This window comes from Entelurus aequoreus, linkage group LG10 (assembly GCF_033978785.1).
Source record: "Entelurus aequoreus isolate RoL-2023_Sb linkage group LG10, RoL_Eaeq_v1.1, whole genome shotgun sequence".
NCBI lineage: Eukaryota > Metazoa > Chordata > Actinopteri > Syngnathiformes > Syngnathidae > Entelurus > Entelurus aequoreus.
Genome location: NC_084740.1, coordinates 39,227,874 through 39,250,791, shown reverse-complemented (window position 1 = coordinate 39,250,791; position 22,918 = coordinate 39,227,874). Strand labels below are relative to the sequence as shown.

General features: G+C 39.2%; 2 protein-coding genes across 2 annotated transcripts; one reads left to right on the top strand and one right to left on the bottom strand.

Moving 5' to 3' along the window:
• Window positions 1-765: 765 nt before the first annotated feature.
• On the bottom strand, window positions 766-15,370 carry LOC133658612 (flotillin-2). The gene is made up of 11 exons (XM_062060833.1): window positions 14,976-15,370; window positions 9,208-9,289; window positions 9,041-9,131; window positions 7,108-7,231; window positions 6,912-7,030; window positions 6,742-6,855; window positions 6,540-6,659; window positions 4,304-4,518; window positions 4,060-4,243; window positions 1,714-1,863; window positions 766-1,627 (listed from the first exon to the last, which is right to left on the bottom strand). The coding sequence occupies exons 1-11, from the start codon at window positions 15,022-15,024 to the stop codon at window positions 1,589-1,591; spliced, it is 1,287 nt and encodes a 428-aa protein (XP_061916817.1). The 5' UTR covers window positions 15,025-15,370; the 3' UTR covers window positions 766-1,588.
• A 3,310-nt stretch (window positions 15,371-18,680) lies between these two features.
• Window positions 18,681-22,682, top strand: polr2d (RNA polymerase II subunit D). Its single transcript, XM_062060829.1, has 4 exons — window positions 18,681-18,955; window positions 21,928-22,108; window positions 22,184-22,279; window positions 22,346-22,682. Exons 1-4 carry the CDS (start codon window positions 18,883-18,885, stop codon window positions 22,422-22,424), a joined length of 429 nt encoding a protein of 142 aa, XP_061916813.1. The 5' UTR covers window positions 18,681-18,882; the 3' UTR covers window positions 22,425-22,682.
• The last annotated feature ends 236 nt before the right edge of the window (window positions 22,683-22,918 follow it).

Below are 22,918 nucleotides of genomic sequence, written 5' to 3'. Positions count from 1 at the left end.
CAATGCGTATAAGCCACAGTGACACTATTATTCATATTTTTAAATAAAAATGTATTAATGTTTTTAGTGATAATATCAATTAGGGATTTTTAATCACTGCTATTTTGAAATTGTTACTAAAATTGATACTGTTGTTGATAATATTCATTTTTGTTTCACTACTTTTAGATTGTTCCGTGTCATGTTTGTGTGTCCTCAATTGCTCTGTTTATTGCTGTTCTGAATGTTGCTGTGTCGGGTTTGGTTTTGGAATTGGATTGCATTGTTATGTATTGTTTTGTTGAATTGATTAATAAATATATAAAAAAAAGAAACTTTCAATGGCAGGAACTTTTGGGTGCTGGAGAATGCTGATTGGTGGAACACACTTGCAGTCGCCATGTTTATGCCTGCAAACATTTTAATTCAGTCATAAAAGTTTAATTGTGATATGTGAAGTCGATAGACTATTTAATAAAACATTCAGCGGGAAAAAATATATATATAAAAAAATAAATTAAAAAGTTTTTTTCATGCAAATTGATGCACTCTTTCTCTTTTCTGTTAAAGACTAAAAAAACTATGTTGATAAAGTTGTTTGTTGTAAGTAGATCTATATTTTTTTGTTGTTTCTTTAATGTTAATGAGGATACAATGTTTTGCTGAGGTGTACCTACAACAATTTTACAGACAATTTATACTATTTATAGTCGCGCCGGAGAGTGAGGGGACGCGCGGAATGTTTTCTTCTTCCTAGGGGGGGCGTAGCAGGAAATAATTGCGAAGCATTAAAAGCAGAAGGGGTAAATTTCGTTCACAAGTTTGTTGTTTGTCTTGTCTTGTTTTATTCAGATTATAATCATGATGAGCAAATTAAAGGCAAAATCCTATAATTAGTAAAAAAATATCAGTATTGGCAATACTGTATCTACTTGGGATTGTACTGATATCAAGATGTGTGGTATCTCCCACCCTACTGCAAAGCTAAAAAGCATCAGATGATGTCAGATAAAGAATGAGAGTCCTGGGAACGTTTGAGGTAGACCGTGTGACGTCGACAGACATCCACATCCTGTTGTAGTCTCCTGGCTTCCTGCGGGCAACAATCGCAGCGCAAGCGATGTGCCACCATTTTCCTATCGAGATCTTCACACACACAACGAGGAGCTCAGTTGGGACACATTTTACGTTCCAGGTTTGCAAAGAACACATTTCAGTGAGTCTGTACAAATAAATATAGTAAAAGGATATTAACAGTCCTCAGTAGTTTGTCAAATAAAAAGACGTCACGTGTTGATGTTCCCAAACAGCAACATCACGGAATAAAACAGGCTCAAATAGATTTTTGTACAACTGACTTGATAAAAGAGATGATTGTTGTTGCCGAGCGTTAGGAAACATGGAGTCACATGCAAAGACAGCATCAGAACACAAACATGGAGTACAAAGTGATCAAGCTTAGAGCACCTGTGTCACGCCCCAAATGAACCAAGGACCACGTGGGGATGCTGACCACCCTCCTCCCTCCCAAGATCACAGACAAGAGAGCATGCAGACGTCCAGCTCCTGGATCCAGTAAGGCACCAAAGATCTTCAAGTGGACCACTTCTCAGGCCGAGGCCTTCGTCATCTTCTGTAGCAGCGGGATCTGGAAATACCACACAGACCAGCGTGAGCATCGCTCTCAAGTCACCCCCTTGGCGCTTCGTTCCCGCAACGCTGCACACTTCCTACCTTGGTCAAGTCCACGCCAGTCAGAGCGTTGACAGACACAGGAAGTTCAGCCAGGAGGCGATTCACCTCGCCCGTTATGCGTCCGCCGTCCCCGCTGAGGATCACGATCTCGTTGGTCTTGGCCAAGGGTGCCGCCACCTTGGATGCAATCTGCAGTGACACAACCAAGCCAGTCGTTACACTTCCTGTCTTCATCATAACACCCGTGACCAACTTCCCATCTTCATTGTAACACCTGTTACTCACTTCCTGTCTTCATCATAACACCCTTGACCAACTTCCCGTCTTCATTGTAACACCTGTTACTCACTTCCTGTCTTCATCATAACACCCATGACCAACTTCCTGTCTTCATTGTAACACCTGTTACTCACTTCCTGTCTTCATCATAACACCCGTGACCAACTTCCCGTCTTCATTGTAACACCTGTTACTCACTTCCTGTCTTCATCATAACACCCGTGACCAACTTCCCGTCTTCATTGTAACACCTGTTACTCACTTCCTGTCTTCATCATAACACCCGTGACCAACTTCCCGTCTTCATTGTAACACCTGTTACTCACTTCCTGTCTTCATCATAACACCCATGACCAACTTCCCGTCTTCATTGTAACACCTGTTACTCACTTCCTGTCTTCATCATAACACCCATGACCAACTTCCCGTCTTCATTGTAACACCTGTTACTCACTTCCTGTCTTTATCATGACACCCGTGACCAACTTCCCGTCTTCATTGTAACACCTGTTACTCACTTCCTGTCTTCATCATAACACCCGTGACCAACTTCCTGTCTTCATTGTAACACCTGTTACTCACTTCCTGTCTTCATCATAACACCCGTGACCAACTTCCTGTCTTCATTGTAACACCTGTTACTCACTTCCTGTCTTCATCATAACACCCGTGACCAACTTCCTGTCTTCATTGTAACACCTGTTACTCACTTCATCTCTTCATCAGAACACCCGTGACCAACTTCCCGTCTTCATTGTAACACCCGTGACCAACTTCCTGTCTTCATCGCAACACCTTTGACCAACTTCCTGTCTTCATCATAACACTTGTTACCCACTTCCTGTCTTCATCATAACACCCTTGACCGACTTCCTGTCTTCATCGTAACACCCATGACCTAGTTCCTGTCTTCTTCGTAACACCTGTTATCCACTTCTGTTTTCATCGTAACACCCGTGACCTACTTCCTGTCTTCATCATAACAACTGTTACCCCCTTCTGTCTTCATCGTAATACCCATGATCTACTTCCTGTCTTCATCCTTAACACCCATGACCTACTTCCGGTTTTCATCATAACACCCATGACCAACTTTCTGTCTTCATAATAACACCTGTTACCCACTTCCTGTCTTTATCGTAACACCCATGACCAATTTCCTGTCTTCATCATAACACCTGTTACCCAGTTCTTGACTGCGTTGTAAGACTTGTGAACTACTTCCTGTCTTCATCGTAACACCTGTGACCCACTTCCTGTCTTTGTTCTAACACCTGTGACCCACTTCCTGCTTTCATCATAACACCTGTGACCTACTTCCTGTCCTCATAATAACCCCCATGACCCACTTCCTGTCTTCATCGTAATACCTGGGACTCACTTCCTGTCCTTATCATAACACTCGTGACCAACTTCCTGTCTTCATCGTAACACCTGTGACAAACTTTCTATATTGATTGTAACACCTGTGACCCACTTCCTGTCTTCATAATAACACCCGTGACCAACTTCCTCTCTTCATCGTAACACCAGTTATGCATTTCCTGTGTACATAGTAACACCAGTGACCCACTTCCTGTCTTCATAATAACACCCGTGACCAACTTCCTCTCTTCATCGTAACACCAGTTATGCACTTCCTGTGTTCATTGTAACACCTGTGACCCACTTCCTGTCTTTATCTTAACACCTGTGACCCACTTCATGTCTTCATCGTAACACCTGTGACGCACTTCCTGTCTTTATCGTAACACCGGTGACCAACTTCCTGTCTTTATCGTAACACCAGTGACCAACCTGTCTTCATCGTAACACCTGTGACCAACTTCCTGTCTACATCGTAACACCCGTGACGCACTTCCTGTCTTTATCGTAACACCGGTGACCAACTTCCTGTCTTTATCGTAACACCAGTGACCAACCTCCTGTCTTCATCGCAACACTTGTGACCAACTTCCTGTCTACATCGTAATATCTGTGACCCACTTCTTGTCTTCAACCTGCGCCCCCCCATCAAGGTTGTGTTTCCATTAACGCAGTAAACGACACTCTTGCGCACTCACGGGTGTGATGTTTTGGGGGCGTGGTCAGAGAAGGGGGCGTTACCTCAGGCAGGGCTTCGAGGACCAGCGCAGTCTTGGCGGCCTCGCCGTACTGTTGGTAGGCCTCAGCTTTGAGTCTCATCTTCTCGGCCTCGGCCTTGCCCACAGCTTCGATGGAGGTCGCCTCGGCCTCGCCGATCCTCCTGATCTTTTCCGCCTCGGCCTGGGCGATGAGCACCCGCTTCTTCCTGGAAAAAAGGCCAAAGTGTTAAAAGGAGGCGGCGAAAAGCGGCGTCTTCTTCGCTCACTTGTGTCCTTCGGCCAGCTGCTGCATCTTGAAGGCCTCGGCCTCGGCGGGCCGCTTGATGGTGGCAATGAGCTCCCTGTCAGTGCGCTGGATCTCCTTCTCCTCGATGGTGATCTGCTTCTTCCTCTGCACAACCTCAATCTGGATCTGCTCCAGGCGGATCTTCTGCTGCTCCTTGGCCGCCTGCAGCTCGTAGGCCAGCTGCGCCTCGGCTTTCTGGAAACACACGCTCACACTTTGTCTTTTGCTCTAAACCAGACCTGGGCAAATTAAGGCCCTGGGGGCCACATGCGGCCCGTTAAGCTTTCCAATCTGGCCCGCCGGACATTCCCAAATAATTTTTTTAGATGTTTAAGATGGAAAGTGTAGCTGCCATTATGATTTTCTAATGACCGGAAGTCTTCAACTATACAAAGTATTTCAATGGTTGGAATCTGCGCTTATGGATGATATACTAGTTACTATAGTAATTAATTAGTTACTATTAGGGATGTCCAATAATGGCTTTTTTTGCCGATATCCGATATTCCGATATTATCCAACTCTTAATTACCGATACCGATATCAACCGATACCGATATATACAGTTGTGGAATTAACACATTATTATGCCTAATTTGGACAACCAGGGATGGTGAAGATAAGGTCCTTTTTAAAAAAATTCATAAAATAAAATAAGATAAATAAATTAAAAACATTTTCTTGAATAAAAAAGAAAGTAAAACAATATAAAAACAGTAACATAGAAACTAGTAATGAATGAAAATGAGTAAAATTAACTGTTAAAGGTTAGTACTATTAGTGGACCAGCAGCACGCACAATCATGTGTGCTTACGGACTGTATCCCTTGTAGACTGTATTGATATATATTGATATATAATGTAGGAACCAGAATATTAATAACAGAAAGAAACAACCCTTTTGTGTGAATGAGTGTAAATGGGGGAGGGAGGTTTTTTGGGTTGGTGCACTAATTGTAAGTGTATCTTGTGTTTTTTATGTTGATTTGGGACGGCGTGGCGAAGTTGGTAGAGTGGCCGTGCCAGCAATCGGAGGGTTGCTGGTTACTGGGGTTCAATCCCCACCTTCTACCATCCTAGTCACGTCCGTTGTGTCCTTGGGCAAGACACTTCACCCTTGCTCCTGATGGCTGCTGGTTAGCGCCTTGCATGGCAGCTCCCGCCATCAGTGTGTGAATGTGTGTGTGAATGGGTGAATGTGGAAATACTGTCAAAGCGCTTTGAGTACCTTGAAGGTAGAAAAGCGCTATACAAGTACAACCCATTTATCATTTATTTATTTAATTTAGAAAAAAAATACAATAAAAAAAATTACATTAAAAACAAAAAACAAAAACGATACCGATAATTTCCGATATTACATTTTAAAGCATTTATCGGCCGATAATATCGGAAATCTCTAGTTACTATGGTCATCTAATTAGTTACTATGGTCATCTAATTAGTTACTATGGTAATCGACGTCACGGCAGCTCAGACGAGGCACCAAGCAGTGTGGGCGGGAAGCGTTTCCACAGACGCAGAAGGAGATTTTCACAACAAAGTTCTAAAGCTTAGTGATGTATCAGATGTATCAGATTGTAGGTGGGTTTATTTTGTACCCTTTGCGTTCATATTTCACTGTTTGTTGCATTTTTGTTGCGTTTCACTTGATTGTAAAATGTGTCGATCAAAAGGGGGTGTGTAACTAATTAGATGACCATAGTAACTAATTAGATGACCATAGTAACTAGAGATTTCCGATATTATCGGCCGATAAATGCTTTAAAATGTAATATCGGAAAATTATCGGTATCGTTTTTTTTAAAAAATCGGTATCGTTTTTGTAAATTTTTTTTAATGTAATTTTTTTAATTGTATTTTTTTAATTTATTAAATAAATAAATGATAAATGATAAATGGGTTATACTTGTATAGCGCTTTTCTACCTTCAAGGTACTCAAAGTGCTTTGACAGTATTTCCACATTTCATATTTTGTCAATATTCAGTGTTTTATCCTTCATAGAAAAATGTACAATTCCATTATGTTTTTTAAGGCGGTCTGTCATAACGTTTTTAGCATTCAATCAGACATTATTGTGAGGTTTTGTATTAGCGTTCCTAAAAATAGATATACCGGCCCCCAGACACATTTTTTTCTCTAAATGTGGCCCCCGAGTCAAAATAATTGCCCAGGCCTGCTCTAAACAAATCTGAGGACACACGTGGCGGCTACCTTGGTGTTCACTTCCTGGTTGAAGGACGCCTTCTGCAGTTCCAGTTCTCGCTTGGAGTCGGCCATTTTGGTGTCGGCCTTGAATTTGACGTCCAACATCTCCTTCTTGCATTCGGCTTCCTGAGAGGCGGAACACGGCATTGAGACGCCTGATTGGCACCGACCATAAACCCTCCCTTTGTGCACGCCACAGCCTCATTACCCGTATACCGGCATCCCGCTCCGCCTCCGCTACGCCGATGTCCGCGTCTCTCTGGACGGCGGCAGTCTGAGTCTTTCCCAGAGAGCTCAGGTAGTCCAGTTTGTCGTAAACGTCCTGCAAGTCCAACGCGGTGAGCGCCTCTTGGCTCACAATGATGCACGCTTTCCTACCTTGATGGTGAAGCTGAGAATCTCGATGCCCATCCGACCCACGTCGGGCGCCGCCACCTCACGCACCAGTTTAGCAAACTGGTCTCGGTCCTGGTAGATCTGCTCCACCGTCAGTGTTCCTGCAGGACCGGAGCGCACACAAACGTCAATGACATGACTTGAAATGCTTTTTATTAATCACGACCAGCGTCAGGACCTAGAATGGAGCGCAGGTGTCCTTCTAAGGTCTGCAGGATCACAGCTTTGATCTCCATCACCGACTTGCCGAGGAACTGCTCGCACGCCAGCGCCAGCAGGTCCTGCTCAGTCATCACCTTCACCTGGTGCACGCCCATGGTCAGGAAACACAAGCGGAATGTGTCACGTCACATTTTCGTTTCTTCAAAAGGCATCTTAACTAGAGATGTCCGATAAAATCGGACTGCCGATATCATCGGCCGATAAATGCTTTAAAATGTGATTTCGGAAATGATCAGTATCGGTTTCCAAAAGTAAAATGTATGACTTTTTAAAACGCCGCTGTGTACACGGACGTAGGGAGAAGTACAGAGCGCCAATAAACCTTAAAGGCACTGCCTTTGCGTGCCGGCCCAATCACATAATATTTACGACTTCACACACTTAAGTGAATGCAAGCATACTTGGTCAACAGCCATACAGGTCACACTGAGGGTGACCGTATAAACAACTTTAACACTGTTACAAATATGTGCCACGATTTGAACCCACACCAAACAAGAATGACAAACACATTTCGGGAGAACATCCGCACCGTAACACAACATAAACACAACAGAACAAATACCCAGAACCCCTTACAGCACTAACTCTTCCGGGACCCTACAATATATAACGTTAACATGCTAAATTGTTTAGCAAATGTGGTAATTGTTTACCCCAGAGTCATATAACTGAGTACTTGACATATGCCAGCATGCTAACATTAACATGCTAACTGTGATGGAAACATCAGAATCAGAAATACTTTATTAATCCCCGAGGGGAAATTACCATTTTCAGCACGATCACAGTTAGCATGCTATTTTTAGTATGCTGGCATATGTCAAGTACTCAGTTATATGAATATGGGGTAAACAATTGCAACATTTGCTACACAAGTTAGCATATTAACATTAGCATGTGTCACGTACTAAGTTATATAACTGACAAAAATTGGCTAGATAAAGTTAGCCAGGTTTCCAGCGGCAGAATTGGTTAAAAAAAATGTGCATGCTATTGTTATTATGCTAACATTAGCATTTTAAGAGTTAGCATATGTCAAGTACCACGTTAAATGACTCTGGGGTAAACAATTACAAAATTTGCTAAAAAAAAGTCACATTTGGCAACAGTTTAACCCAGAGTTATTTAACTTTGTACTTGACATAAGCTAACTGTTAGAATGCTAATGTTAGCATGATAAAATTGGCATGCTAACTTTTTTTTTGGACAATTTTGCCGCCGTACACCTCAGTCATATAACTTGGTACTTGACATATGCTAACTTTTTTGGTGTAATGTGACAAAATTAGGGGGGAAAAGTTTGCATGCTAGCATGCTGATGTGTACGGCTGCAAAATTTGCTTGAATAAAAAAAAAGTTAGTATGTGTGTGTAAACAGAAAAAAGTCAACGCCATCTTGCATATATCTTGTATAATCTACCTACAATGCCTTTAATGGAAATGTGGCCCTACCCAAGATGGCCACCTTAATGAGCTGCCCTGCCAATGTCTGAAAGACCTCCATTAGCTGTGGGATGACCTTAAAGCAGCCTAAGTTGCCCGTTTTAAAAGCATTATAATTAGCCGATTTTCATTGGTGAAGAGTTGGCCAATCACACAAGCGTCACCAAATTTTCCCTTTGGGTGGGGCTGAGTGTAACCAACCAACAACGTGTAAGTAAATGTTTCCTTTGGGTGGGGCTGAGTGTAACCAACCAACAACGTGTAAGTAAATGTTTCCTTTGGGTGGGGCCTTTATCCTTTGAAGAAAACCCCATTCATCTTAAAAGGAGGAATAAGTCGCAGAAAATTTCGATTACCCTTTTTAAAAAAAGGCATTTGCGTCCCAAACGAGGTCAACATTTTGGTCTTTGATCGGTTGAAAATGACATTTCAGATGTCTTTACCTGAGCCACGCCCGTGACGGTGATGGCCACGCCCTCTGCCGTCTCCACGTCCTCGCAGCGAGGCTGCAGGGTCATGATCTCCAGAGTGATCCTGCACAGCACAAAGGCGACCTCTGTCAAAGTCTTGTTTTGTCACCTGGGAGGACAAACTTAATTAGGGGGGTCACCTTTGGGCGTCCGACAGGAGCCACCAAGCCCAGGACCACCCCCCCACCACGTAGGACTTCACATCGGAGCCAGAACAGCCGCCTGAGGGAGAAAAAAAAAACAAGCAAAACTGTCACAGTTGTGTTTCCCACAGGACTACAATGTCTCTGTCTGGTGCGACGCCATCTGCTGTATGGGAGTGGAAAGACAAGCTACACAGACAGTCCCGTTATAGTGAGTCAAGTTAAAGGAACGCCATACTTATTTGTGGCAGGCCGCCATGAATAAATGAATGTATGGGAAACATCCCGTGTCCCTTACATGCTTTTTCCCACGCCGCCATTGTTTCCACGGCTTCACCACACCGTAGATTTTTTTTTTTTAAATTAAGCATATTCTACATATTTCTGGCCTAGATTGAGTGTTAAATTAGGCCTTATTTGTTTTGTCTGGACTGGAGCCTGCAGTGCCTCAGACTGGAAGTCTCTGCAGAGAGTGGTGAGGACGGCGGAAAAGATCATCAGGACTCCTCTTCCTCCTATCCAGGAGATCGCAAAAAAGCCGCTGCCTGACCAGGGCTCAGAAAATCTGCAGAGACTCCTCCCACCCCCAGCAAGGACTGTTTTCACTGCTGGAAAGAGGTTTTGCTGCCTCCGTAGCAGAACTTTCAGGTTCTGTAACAGCTTCTTCCCTCAGGCCGTAAGACTCTTGAACGCATCATAATTATCCCCTCAATTCCCCCCAAAAACGGATTAACTGGCTGGAATATAAAGACAATATAACATACATCCATAAACGTGGATGCATATGCAAAAGTGCAATATATTTATCTGTACAGTAATGTATTTATTTATATCTGCACCTTATTGCTCTTTTATCCTGCACTACAACGAGCTAATGCAACGAAATTTCGTTCTTATCTGCGCTGTCAAGTTCAAATTTCAATGACAATAAAAAGGAAGTCTAAGTCTAAGTCTACAGTGCAGAATTTGTCTTCACTATTGTGACATTTTGGGGATCTATAACAGCCTGCTAGAGAGCCTCAGGACTGCAAAAACTGTTGATATTTAAAAAAAATAAATAAAAAAAAGGTTAAAGACACATTTTTAATCAGACTTTTTACTGATCATGTTAAACTCTTCTTAGTTTTTTTATTCTCTTATTTTCTAATGTCTTTATTGCTATTATTACTACTTTTATTCTTTCAATGTCATGTTTTCAGTCATTTATTCATTATTATTTATGTTTTAATTTTACATATATTTTAGAATATTATATTATATTTTCAAGTATTTGTTATATATATGTACACTACCGTTCAAAAGTTTGGGGTCACCCAAATAATTTTGTGGAATAGCCTTCATTTCTAAGAACAAGAATAGACTGTCGCATTTCAGATGAAAGTTCTCTTTTTCTGGCCATTTTGAGCGTTTAATTGACCCCACAAATGTGATGCTCCAGAAACTCAATCTGCTCAAAGGAAGGTCAGTTTTGTAGCTTCTGTAACGAGCTAAACTGTTTTCAGATGTGTGAACATGATTGCACAAGGGTTTTCTAATCATCAATTAGCCTTCTGAGCCAATGAGCAAAAACATTGTACCATTAGAACACTGGAGTGATAGTTGCTGGAAATGGGCCTCTATACACCTATGTAGATATTGCACCAAAAAACAGACATTTGCAGCTAGAATAGTCATTTACCACATTAGCAATGTATAGAGTGTATTTCTTTAAAGTTAAGACTAGTTTAAAGTTATCTTCATTGAAAAATAAGGACATTTTAATGTGACCCCAAACTTTTGAACGGTAGTGTATATGTATATATATATATATATATATATATATATATATATATATATATATATATATATATATATATATATATATATATATATATATATATATATATAAATATATAAATAATCCGTTCATGAATGAGTATATCCGTTCGGCCACCGTGTGCAATGGAGAAGTCTGGGGCCGTATTTATCAAGCTTCTTAGAATTACTCCTAAGAAGTCTGCTAAGAGTTGACTTATGAGTAAAGAAATTCTTTGCTAAAAGCTGCACTTAAAAGTTAGTTATCAAGCGTCTTACTCACACTTTCAGCGAAGTGTAGGACTGAATCTTAAGTGTCACACTCAGAGCTGAATTACGACATTACTATGTGCCGTAAACGGAATTTTAGGTGACGTCATTTCTGTGTCCATAGAAATGACCAATCACGGAAGGGAATCCCTTGTCTAAGAATAAAGAAATATCTTAGAAATACTTAAGTGGACAATGGGAGTGTCTATTTTGACAATAAACTACAAAATAATACAAAACAAACTAGTCCCCGCCGGCACTCACGCTACCGCTCCCTCTCTTCTGTCGCCCACACACTCACTGACGTCACTCACCTCACGGCCACACACATACGCTACTGTCATAACATTTTCATTCCAATTCATTAATTAGGCAACTCATTTGAAACTGGTGTGGGTGGCTCTATATATACTAGCCCGCTGCAGCCACATGCAGAAATCAACATGGAATCGAAAAGTATTAAATCTGTGACAAAAATAATACCCGCTCTGTCTAAACTATACCGTTTGATCAGCTGCTCGTCATCAAACAAATCCAGAACATCGTTCCGCTCCCTGAATGTTCGCGCACGTCTCTCTCGCCTCAGTGCCATCCCCTGCTGGCAACTCCTAACCACTTAAGACACCTCTGAAGGTGTCTTAAATATCGTGGAAAGTAGGAGTGATTCTTAGACTTAAGAACGTTGATAAAACGCTTTTATTCTTAAGTTTGAGAGTAGGACTAAATTTCGCAAATTCTCAGGACTTAAGTGTAAAATGGCACTCTAAGAAGCTTGATAAGTACGGCCCCTGATCTACAAAATGTGCAAGCAGTATACTCCTTCCCCTTCCAGCTGTCCTGGATGAACTGAAATTATTTTTACCAATCATTTTGGAACTTGCAAGCGTACTTCTTCTTCTTACTCGTCGGCGCCATGTCTCTTCTTCGTTCTTCTGCTTCGTCTCTGTTATGTTTTTGGACATTACTAGTTGCCGTAGTTTTGAAGCAATGCATGATGGGAATCCGGATGTTGTGTGTCAGTGTATTAACGTGCCGGCTGGAATAAACACACACTGAGAAATAGCTCCGTGCCTGCCTACTTTATGGGTTATAGATAAACCTATGGATAACGGAGACATATATAATAGTCTCCTTTTCAGGTGAGAGAGGACGCTAAAGGCAGTGCCTTTAAGGCACGCCTCCAATATTGTTGTCCGGGTGGAAATCGGGAGAAATTCGGGAGAATAGTTGCCCCGGGAGATTTTCGGGAGGGGCACTGAAATTCGGGAATCTCCCGGGAAAATGGGGAGGGTTGGCAAGTAGGGATGATACTCGAAACCGGTTTTCCCGGTTGTTCGACAAGAAAAGAACCGAGTCCTCGGCCTCGAATCCCTTTTTGAGAACCGGTACCCGTTATCGAGACCACTGTAGTAAAGAAAAATAGTTGGTTCTTTATTCGAATCCCTGGAATCCCGTCCCGACCAGAAATGCTCCGTGTGACATCACAAGAAATGACGTCACGTAGCTCAGTCATTAGGCGCAGATATGGAAAGCAGGAAAACAATGCACCGGAAAAAGCGCTCCAAGGTGTAATAAAGTTCAAAACAAAAGGTATAATCCAATGAGTAACTTTACTGAGAGATTTGAGCAGGGTACAAACACATGACCAACACTTTTACGACCAACCGGAAACATAGCAACCAGGCTAGCAACGCACCTCCTTTACGGCAGCTGTCGCAACGTTCTTAAAGCAACCGCATTGATTGATTGATTGAAACTTTTATTAGTAGGTTGCACAGTGAAGTACATATTCCGTACAATTGACCACTAAATGGTAACACCCCAATAAGTTTTTCAACTTGTTTAAGTCGGGGTCCACTTAAATTGATTCATGATACAGATATATACTATCAAATACTATCAAATATATACTAAAATCATAATACAGTCATCACACAAGTTAATCATCAGAGTATATACATTGAATTGTTTACATTATTTACAATCCGGGGTGTGGGATATGGAAGGGGGGGTAGGTTTGGTTGGTATCAACACTTCAGACATCAACAATCAGCATCAACAATTGCATCATCAGAGAAATGGATATTGAAACAGTGTAGGACTGACTTGGTAGGATATGTACAGCAAGTAGTGGACATAGAGAGAGATCAGAAAGTATAAGAAAAAGTGTAAGAAAAAGTGTCTACATATGCAGCACATACATATATATATACAACATATCTCCCTTTTTTAACTTTTGTTTTTCTTTCCTTGTATACAAAACAAAATCACACTGTATATGTGTTGTCTGTCTAATTGTAAATAATACAGACGAGGCGTGTTGGCTGAGTTCTTGACATTTACTTTCACAGCGTGCTCATAACCTCATTCTTAGCTGCCGGGTGACGAGCAACAACACTTTTCGGGGCTACCGCGCATGCTTGTCACTCCCGTTGCATGCTGGGTAGTTGTTATATTCCCTAGCTCATAACATCACATCTTTCCCCCTATAAAGAAATAATGTTAACTCAATAAAGTATATTTCGTTTTTTAGCTTTAACTTTTCACTTTTTAGCATTGTAACCACATTTGCAAACAACTTTTCTCTTCATAGAATTTTCTTTCAATAAAGAAATAAAGTGCAAAAATGTCAAAGCATCATAACAAACAGTTATGTCAAAAAGCAGCAGAAGTGCACTTTTTGGAGAGCTGTATTATTGTCAGTTTTGTGCCCAAGGGACTGATTTTATTTAACACTATATTATTATTTATACACCTATAGTGATCACAGAGACAGGTTGTTTTTGTGTTACTGTATATATTTGTTTTTCTGAAAAATCCCCCTTAATATACTTTGAGTAACAACAATCAATACTTATTTATTTATTTTTTATTTTTTTAGGGGGGGTAACAGTCAATATTTATTTATTTATTAGATTTTATTTTTTCTTATATAATAAAAGTGAGCTTTTGTTAAACAAAATATTGTGTGTTTTTTTCCATATACATCAACCTATCTGGACTCGATAAGAGAATCGATAAGGAATCGGTTCGATAAGAGGATTCGATAATAGGCTCGAACTCGATAATTTCTTATCAAACATCATCCCTATTGGCAAGTATGGGTATAACGTACAACCCTACATCTGACATTGGTGAGACTTTGGCATGAGCGATGTGGAACGGCAACAATGCTAACAACACGGTTTATGGTTGTAGCTGCGACTGTCAAGTTGATGAACTTATGGCAGAACTACTGACGCATGGAAACCCACTTCCAATTTAAGAGGACTTACCCAGGATGTGATGGAAGTATTTCCACGTCGTGGTTGTGTTGTAGTGGCCGGGTGATGTTTGGAGGTGTGTTTACTGAGGGCTCAAATTGCCTGACAAAAGTTTCTTAATGTATTGATAGCCCAAAAGGGGAAATTATCGTAGAAATGCGATTGTTATCGAACGTCTGGCAACGCGGGATTGTAGCTTTTGGACGTGTCTGCCCGTTTGCCCCCTGTCGGCCATTGTAATAGCATCTCTTGTTTGTTTGCAGCAACATTGATTTATGAGCAATTATAATTATTGTGTGAAAGAAGATTTTTCAACACTTCTGCCTCGCCAGTAGGAGTGGATGACATAGAAAGAGAGGATACAAAAGGCTGCTTTCTTTACATTTCGCAGCTAAAACTAGCTTCTAAGATGGGATTAAAACGGTGACGTTCACCTACCAGAAACCACCAACGCTTCGTTCGGACCAACCGTCAAACAGTTGCCCATCTCCACTGCGTCGAATGTCAAGATAAAATCCAATAAAGCGGAAATGTCAGGCGATGAGCAGCACCGTTACTTTGAAGTCTTTATTTCCAAGCACGACCACGCCTACTCGGTGACGTCACGCTGTCTCTGACGTCATCGTGGGTTTTAATTTCGCCCCGAAGCGACTTTGTTCTTTAAACTTTATATAAGCGACAGAGGAGGACGTCAAAAAAAAACAAAAAAACTGTTTGCTCTGTTTTGGCTTTTGTTGTGCTATCCTATTATTATTCAGAATAACGAGACGAAGACCGTCGAGTACAATCTACTTGCTAGTTTACTTCCTGAAAACATGTGCATCCCTCAAATAGGTTCCCGTGACAACTCAACTTAGTTCCACTTACATAACAGCTATAACTTTTAGGCTAGGACAGGGGTGTCCAAACTTTTTCCACTGAGGGCCGCACATGGAAAAATTAAAGCATGTGGGGGCCATTTTTATATTTTTCATTTTCAAACCATAACAAAATATATGCATGTTTTATTTATTTTACCTTTAGGGGGTCCCGGGGACCATAAAGGGTCTCAGTCATTCAAATGTTAAAAATAAGTCCGATTATTATTATTTTTTAATTATTTAACGCTTACAGTAAATCTCTATATCAACTTAAAGTTGATATAAAGTAATACAAATTTTAAAAAATGTTTTATGGCTTTTCTGTCAAAAACAACTTAGTTTTTTTACTGAAATATGCAGTATTTAGTAATTAGAGCCCTAAAAGATCAATAATGCAGGACACCATTGATTTGAATTCTTTCATATTTTTGAGTAATCACAGTGAAAAGATAAATCAGATATATCTGTCGATTTTATGCTGGAACTATTATTTTGTTTGTTTTATGCGCTTTTGTCAAAAAAAAACTTTGGTTTTTATATGGCATCTACACAATATATGCAATATTTACCACATAAAACATTTTAAAATGAAATATCTGAAGTAATTGGAGCCCTGAAAATCATTCATTCTAACATGGATTTTTTGTCATCATTTTTTTTTGAGCAATGGCAAAAAAAGAAAAATGAAGAAGTGAAGTGAAGTGAAGTGAATTACATTTATATAGCGCTTTTTCTCAAGTGACTCAAAGCGCTTTACATAGTGAAACCCAATATCTAAGTTACATTCAAACCAGTGTGGGTGGCACTGGGAGCAGGTGGGTAAAGTGTCTTGCCCAAGGACACAACGGCAGTGACTAGGATGGCGGAAGCGGGGATCGAACCTGCAACCCTCAAGTTGCTGGCACGGCCGCTCTACCAACCGAGCTATACCGAAGAAAGACAAAAGAAAAAAAAACAGCCTGCATGGCAGCTTTTGTGTCAACATTGCAACTTTTTCTCGTTAGATTTCACCTCATTCCACTTTTTTTAATGTTCTTTTTTTTTTTTTACAATAGTATTTCCAGAATGTGTGGCATTAGCTGCGGGCCGCAAATGGCCCCCGGGCCGCACTTTGGACCCCCCTGGTATACTTTAAACTACAATGGGGATAATACATAATTGTGTTACTCCACATGAAGTTTTTTTCCCCAAAAGGTTTTTTTGTATATATGGAGTTTATACTTTTTTTTTTTATTTTTTTTTTTACAAATTCATTCATATATCATTGGGAAACAAGTACCATTAAGTACCACCAGGACAAAAAAGTTCCAGGTCATGTAAAGGTCATGTTTAGTAATCTTTGTCAATATTTTTCTTCAAAATAAAACCCTGAAATGAGAAAACTCGTGATTACGTAGGCTGTGCAGCTAAAAAAAGTAGTTAATGGAGACTTTTTTTTAACCATGATTACAGTTAAAAAACTACATGGTTTTGAATCTAGCGCAGAAAAAAATAAAGCAATGCATCAGAATGTGTTTTATTACTTACCTTGTGTATATTCAGGGCTGATCTGTACCTACACCGGCCCTTTAATATTTACTGTATGGATGGTAACTCATTTGAAAACTATTTTTAAAAATAAAATAAAAACCTGGCAATTACTTCAAATGGGCATTCAAAAAGTTAAAATGAAAAATAAATGTATAATGTTAGCTATTTCTATTTTAAATTGAGAGATATGAGCCAAAACAGTAAAAACAAAACAACAAATTCAAAGAGTTCAAATGAAAAATAAATTTATAATGTTAGATATTTCTATTTTTTATTGAGAGATATGAACAAAACAGTAAAAACAAAACAACAAATTCAAAGAGTTAAAATTAAAAATAAATGAATGTTAGCTATTTGTATTTTAAATTTAGAGATATGAGCAAAAACAGTAAAAACAAACAACAAATTCAAAGAGTTCAAATGAAAAATAAATGTATAATGTTAAATATTTTTATTTTCACTTGAAAGAAATGAGCCAAAAATAGTAAAAACAAAACAACAAATTCAAATAGTTAAAATTAAAAATAAATGTATAATATTAGCTATTTATATTTTAAATTGAGAGATATGAGCCAAAACAGTAAAAAACAAAAAAAACAAATTCAAAGAGTTCAAATGAAAAATAAATGTATAATGTCAGATATTTTTATTTTTACTTGAGAGATATGAGCAAAACAGCAAAAACAAAACAACAAATTTAAAAAGTCAAAATGAAAAATAAATGTATAATATTAGCTATTTCTATTTTTAATTGAGAGATAAAAGCAAAACAGTTTAAAAAAAAATCAAAGAGTTAAAGTAAAAAATAAATGTATAACGTTAGCTATTTTTATTTTTGATTGAGAGATATGAGCAAAACAGTAAAAACAAAACAACAAATTCAAAGAGTTCAAATGAAAAAATAAATGTATAATGTTAGCTATTTTTACTTTTAATTGAGAGATATGAGCAAAACAGTCAAAACAAAACAACAAATTCAAAGAGTTAAAATTAAAAATAAATGTATAATGTTAGCTATTTCTATTTTTATTTGAGAGATATAAGCAAAATAGTAAAAACAAAACAACAAATTCAAAGAGTTCAAATGAAAAATAAATGTATAATGTTAGATATTTTTATTTTTACTTGAGATATGAGCCAAAAACAGTGAAAACAAAACAACAAATTTAAAAAGTCAAAATGAAAAATAAATGTATGATGTTAGCTATTTCTATTTTTAATTGAGAGATATGACCAAAACAGTAAAAACAAAACAACAAATTCAAAGAGTTGAAATTAAAAAGAAATCTATAATGTTAGCTATTTCTATTTTTAATTGAGAGATATGAGCAAAAAAGTAAAAACAAAACAACAAATTCAAAGAGTTAAAGTAAAAAATAAATGTATGATTTTAGCTATATTTAGAGATTTGAGCAAAAACAGCATAAAAATGAATAATTAAAAAAGTAATTGTATACACTTTTGGGGCTGAAGTACTATTAAATAAGGTATGCCTCAGATGGTTGAATGACATATTGACTTACATAAGTAGTGATTAACATTTTTTTCTGTAAATAAAGACATGTTCATTGATACGTGACAATATACACATTATTATAAACATTTACACAGCATGTCGTCGTGTTTGATGTATTTACAAATGTTTTTATACGCTTATTTCCAATTTGGTTAATCTATTTGTGGCCATAGAACAAAACATTGTTATGTCAGCAGGTGTAATCTACTCGCCGGCCGCATGGTGGCACTACTGCGGTAAACAACACGTGATGCCCTACCGGAAAAGACCGGAAGTTGCTTAGAAAGAAGGATCGAGTCGACTTGTCTCGTCTCCGAGCGTCCAAACGTGTCGTTCTTTGGGTATTTTCTACGCTTCGACGGCGGGTGGCTACCGGACGCTTGTGTTACTTCCTGTCCGAGCGCGCCCGTCTTCCGGCCGGCGGCTGCAGCCATCAGCCATGGCGGCCACGGGCTCCGCGACTCATGTCGGCGATGTGGAAGAAGACGCTTCACAACTGCTTTTTCCTAAAGGTCTCCTTTTTTTTCTTTTCTTCTTCTTAGAACTTTACTTTTATTAATTTTAGACCTGAGCTTATTAACTTTACAGGATAAATGTGCATGTTTCTTCCTATCTATCTATATATATGTATACTTTTAAAAAAATATATCATCAATCAATCAATCAATGTTTATTTGTATAGCCCTAAATCACAAGTGTCTCAAAGGGCTGTACAAGCCACAACGACATCCTCGGTACAGAGCCCACATACGGGCAAGGAAAAACTCACCCCAGTGGGACGTCGGTGAATGACTATGAGAAACCTTGGAGAGGACCGCATATGTGGGTAACCCACCCCCTCTAGGGGAGACCGAAAGCAATGGATGTCGAGTGGGTCTGACATAACATTGTGAAAGTCCAGTCCACAGTGGATCCAACACATCAGCGAGAGTCTAGTCTACAGCGGGGCCAGCAGGAAACCATCCCGAGCGGAGACGGGTCAGCAGCGCAGAGATGTCCCCAACCGATGCACAGGCTAGTGGTCCACCCGGGGTCCCGACTCTGGACAGCCAGCACTTCATCCATGGCCACCGGACCTATGCAACTCCCCCTCGCAAGGGACAGGGGAGAAGAGGAGAGAAGAAAAGAAACGGCAGATCAACTGGTCTAAAAAAGGGGGGTCTATTTAAAGGCTAGATTATACAAATGAGTTTTAAGATGGGACTTAAATGCTTCTACTGAGGTAGCATCTCTAACTGTTACCGGGAGGGCATTCCAGAGTACTGGAGCCCGAATAGAAAACGCTCTATAGCCCGCAGACTTTTTTTTGGGCTCTGGGAATCACTAATAAGCCGGAGTTCTTTGAACGCAGATTTCTTTGAACGCAGATTTCTTGTCGGGACATATGGTACAATACAATCGGCGAGATAGGCTGGAGCTAAACCATGTAGTATTTTATACGTAAGTAGTAAAACCTTAAAGTCGCATCTTAAGTGCACAGGAAGCCAGTGCAGGTGAGCCAGTATAGGCGTAATATGATCAAACTTTCTTGTTTTTGTCAAAAGCCTTGCAGCCGCATTTTGTACCAACTGTAATCTTTTAATGCTAGACATAGGGAGGCCCGAAAATAATACGTTACAGTAATCGAGACGAGACGATATATATAAAATATAATATATTTATATATATATAAATATATATATATTAAAAAAAAGTATACATATATATATAGATAGATTTTTTTAATATATATATATTTATATATATAAATATTATATATATATATAAATATTATATATATACATATATATATACACACATATATATATATATATATATATATATATATATATATATATAGAGAGAGAGAGAGATGTCCGATAATGGCTTTTTGCCGATATCCGATATTACGATATTGTCCAACTCTTTAATTACGATACCGATATCAACCGATACGATATATACAGTCGTGGAATTAACACATTATTATGCCTAATTTGGACAACCAGGTATGGTGAAGATAAGGTCCTTTTTAGAGAAATTAATAAAATAAGATAAATGAATTAAAAACATTTTCTTGAATAAAAAACAAAGTAAAACAATATAAAAACAGTTACATAGAAACTAGTAATGAATGAAAATGAGTAAAATTAACTGTTAAAGGTTAGTACTATTAGTGGAGCAGCAGCACGCACAATCATGTGTGCTTACGGACTGTATCCCTTGCAGACTGTATTGATATATATTGATATATAATGTAGGAAGCAGAATATTAATAACAGAAAGAAACAACCCTTTAGTGTGAATGAGTGTAAATGGGGGAGGGAGGTTTTTTGGGTTGGTGCACTAATTGTAAGTGTATCTTGTGTTTTTTTATGTTGCTTTAATAAAAAATAAAAATAAAAACCGATAATAAAAAAAAAACGATGCCGATAATTTCCGATATTACATTTTAAAGCATTTATCGGCCCATAATATCGGCAGGCCGATATTATCGGACATCTCTAATTTTAATTCATTATTATTTTTTGAGCATGGCAGTTTAAAAAAAATCTCACTGAAACTCTTGCGGACCCCGAAGTGAAGTGAAGTGAAGTGAATTACATTTATATAGCGCTTTTTCTCAAGTGACTCAAAGCGCTTTACATTGCGAAACCCAATATCTAAGTTACATTTAAACCAGTGTGGGTGGCACTGGGAGCAGGTGGGTGAGGTGTCTTGCCCAAGGACACGACGGCAGTGACTAGGATGGCGGAAGCGGGGATCGAACCTGCAACCCTCAAGTTGCTGGCACGGCCGCTCTACCAACCGAGCTATACCGCCCCAGGGTACAGGGTCTCAATGATGAAAATGTTTTAGAAATAAGTAATTTTTTCACCCAAAAAAATTCAAAACGGAATACTTGATGTGAAGTAAATGTGCGGTCATTTTTTTTAATAACGTTGATTTTGATTCTTTTTTTTTTAACAATGACAGTTTTTAAAAACAAAAACACCAACATTCTTGGGGACCTGGATGTCTCAATCATAAACATGTGAAAAATATGTCTTTATATAAATATAAATATGTATATATATATATATATATATATATATATATATATTTCTATCTAGATCAACTGCAGGTCTGTCAATATGAATTTGCTATTTTTTTTAATGTTTTATGCCCGTTTTGTCAAAACCCAGTTTTTTTATGGGGGAAAAAACAAACTATGCAGTATTTAGGTCAAAAATTTATAACATTGATTTTAGTTCTTTTTTTTTTTTAAGCATGACAATTTAAAAAAGAAATCACACTAAAAACTCTTGAGGATCCAAAAGGGTCCCACTCACAAACACGTTAAAAATAAGTCAAACACTTTTATTTGTTTTACTTTCAACGCTTCAATCTCTAGATCCACTTCAGATTTATTCGTCGATTATAAGTTTTATTAATGTTTTTTTGTTTGTTTTATACCCTTTTTGTATATTTCATGGCAAACTTGTGTGTATTCTTGTCACACCAGAGTTTGAGAATTCGGAGACGCTGCTCAACTCGGAGGTGCGCATGTTGCTGGAGCATCGCAAGCAGCAGAACGAGAGCGCCGAGGACGAGCAGGAACTGTCCGAGGTCTTCATGAAGACCCTCAACTACACGGTCCGCTTCAGCCGCTTCAAGAACCGAGAGACCATCACGGCGGTGCGCAGGTTGGTGACGGGGTTTTAAATAAAAACAAAAAAGGTAAATAAACCTGGGCGCTGACGTGTTGGACCCGCCCACAGCCTCCTGCTGCAGAAGAAGCTGCACAAGTTCGAGCTGGCCAGTCTGGCCAACCTGTGTCCTGAGGCCGCCGAGGAGGCCAAGGCCCTCATCCCCAGGTGAGTCCTGACCCCCTTCCTGGTCTGGGAAAGGACACGTGACCACCTCCCTCCCTTTTCCTGCAGTCTGGAGGGGCGCTTCGAGGACGAGGAACTTCAGCAAATTCTGGACGACATCCAGACCAAGAGAAGCTTCCAGTACTAGAAAGGTGCTGCAGGATCACGTGATCCATGACGTCACGGGAGGATCTCAGATTACCTGGGGAGGATCTCAGGATCATGTGATCCATGACGTCACGGGAGGATCTCAGATTACCTGGGGAGGATCTCAGGATCATGTGATCCATGACATCACGGGAGGATCTCAGTAGAAACTCTTTTTTTTTTGTCCACACTTAGATTTTGTGCTCTTGACAATGTTTCTTTTTCGGAAAACAATAAAACATTTTTGTATCTTCTAAAAGACTTGTGATGTGTGTACTGCATGTACTACCCTGGGTACTAACCGTGTACTGCATGTACTACCCTGGGTACTAATTGTGTACTGCATGTACTACCCTGGGTACTGACAGTGTACTACATTGTTACCAAGTACGCAGTGTATACACTTAAATGTACTACATTGTTGCCAAGTACACAGTATATACACTTAAATGTACTACATTGTGGCCAAGTAGGCAGTATATATTTAAATTTACT

Excerpts from the sequence above, each read along its gene's own strand:
- LOC133658612 (XM_062060833.1), bottom strand. The coding sequence starts at position 15,024 with ATGGGCAACTGTTTGACGGTTGGTCCGAACGAAGCGTTGGTGGTTTCT. Across the intron at positions 7,031-7,107 it reads ACACCTGCGCTCCATTCTAG|GAACACTGACGGTGGAGCAG; the intron begins GTCCTGACGCTG and ends CCGGTCCTGCAG. Across the intron at positions 1,864-4,059 it reads TCCTCGAAGCCCTGCCTGAG|ATTGCATCCAAGGTGGCGGC; the intron begins GTAACGCCCCCT and ends GTGTCACTGCAG.
- polr2d (XM_062060829.1), top strand. The coding sequence starts at position 18,883 with ATGGCGGCCACGGGCTCCGCGACTCATGTCGGCGATGTGGAAGAAGAC. Across the intron at positions 22,109-22,183 it reads ACCATCACGGCGGTGCGCAG|CCTCCTGCTGCAGAAGAAGC; the intron begins GTTGGTGACGGG and ends ACCCGCCCACAG. Across the intron at positions 22,280-22,345 it reads GCCAAGGCCCTCATCCCCAG|TCTGGAGGGGCGCTTCGAGG; the intron begins GTGAGTCCTGAC and ends CTTTTCCTGCAG.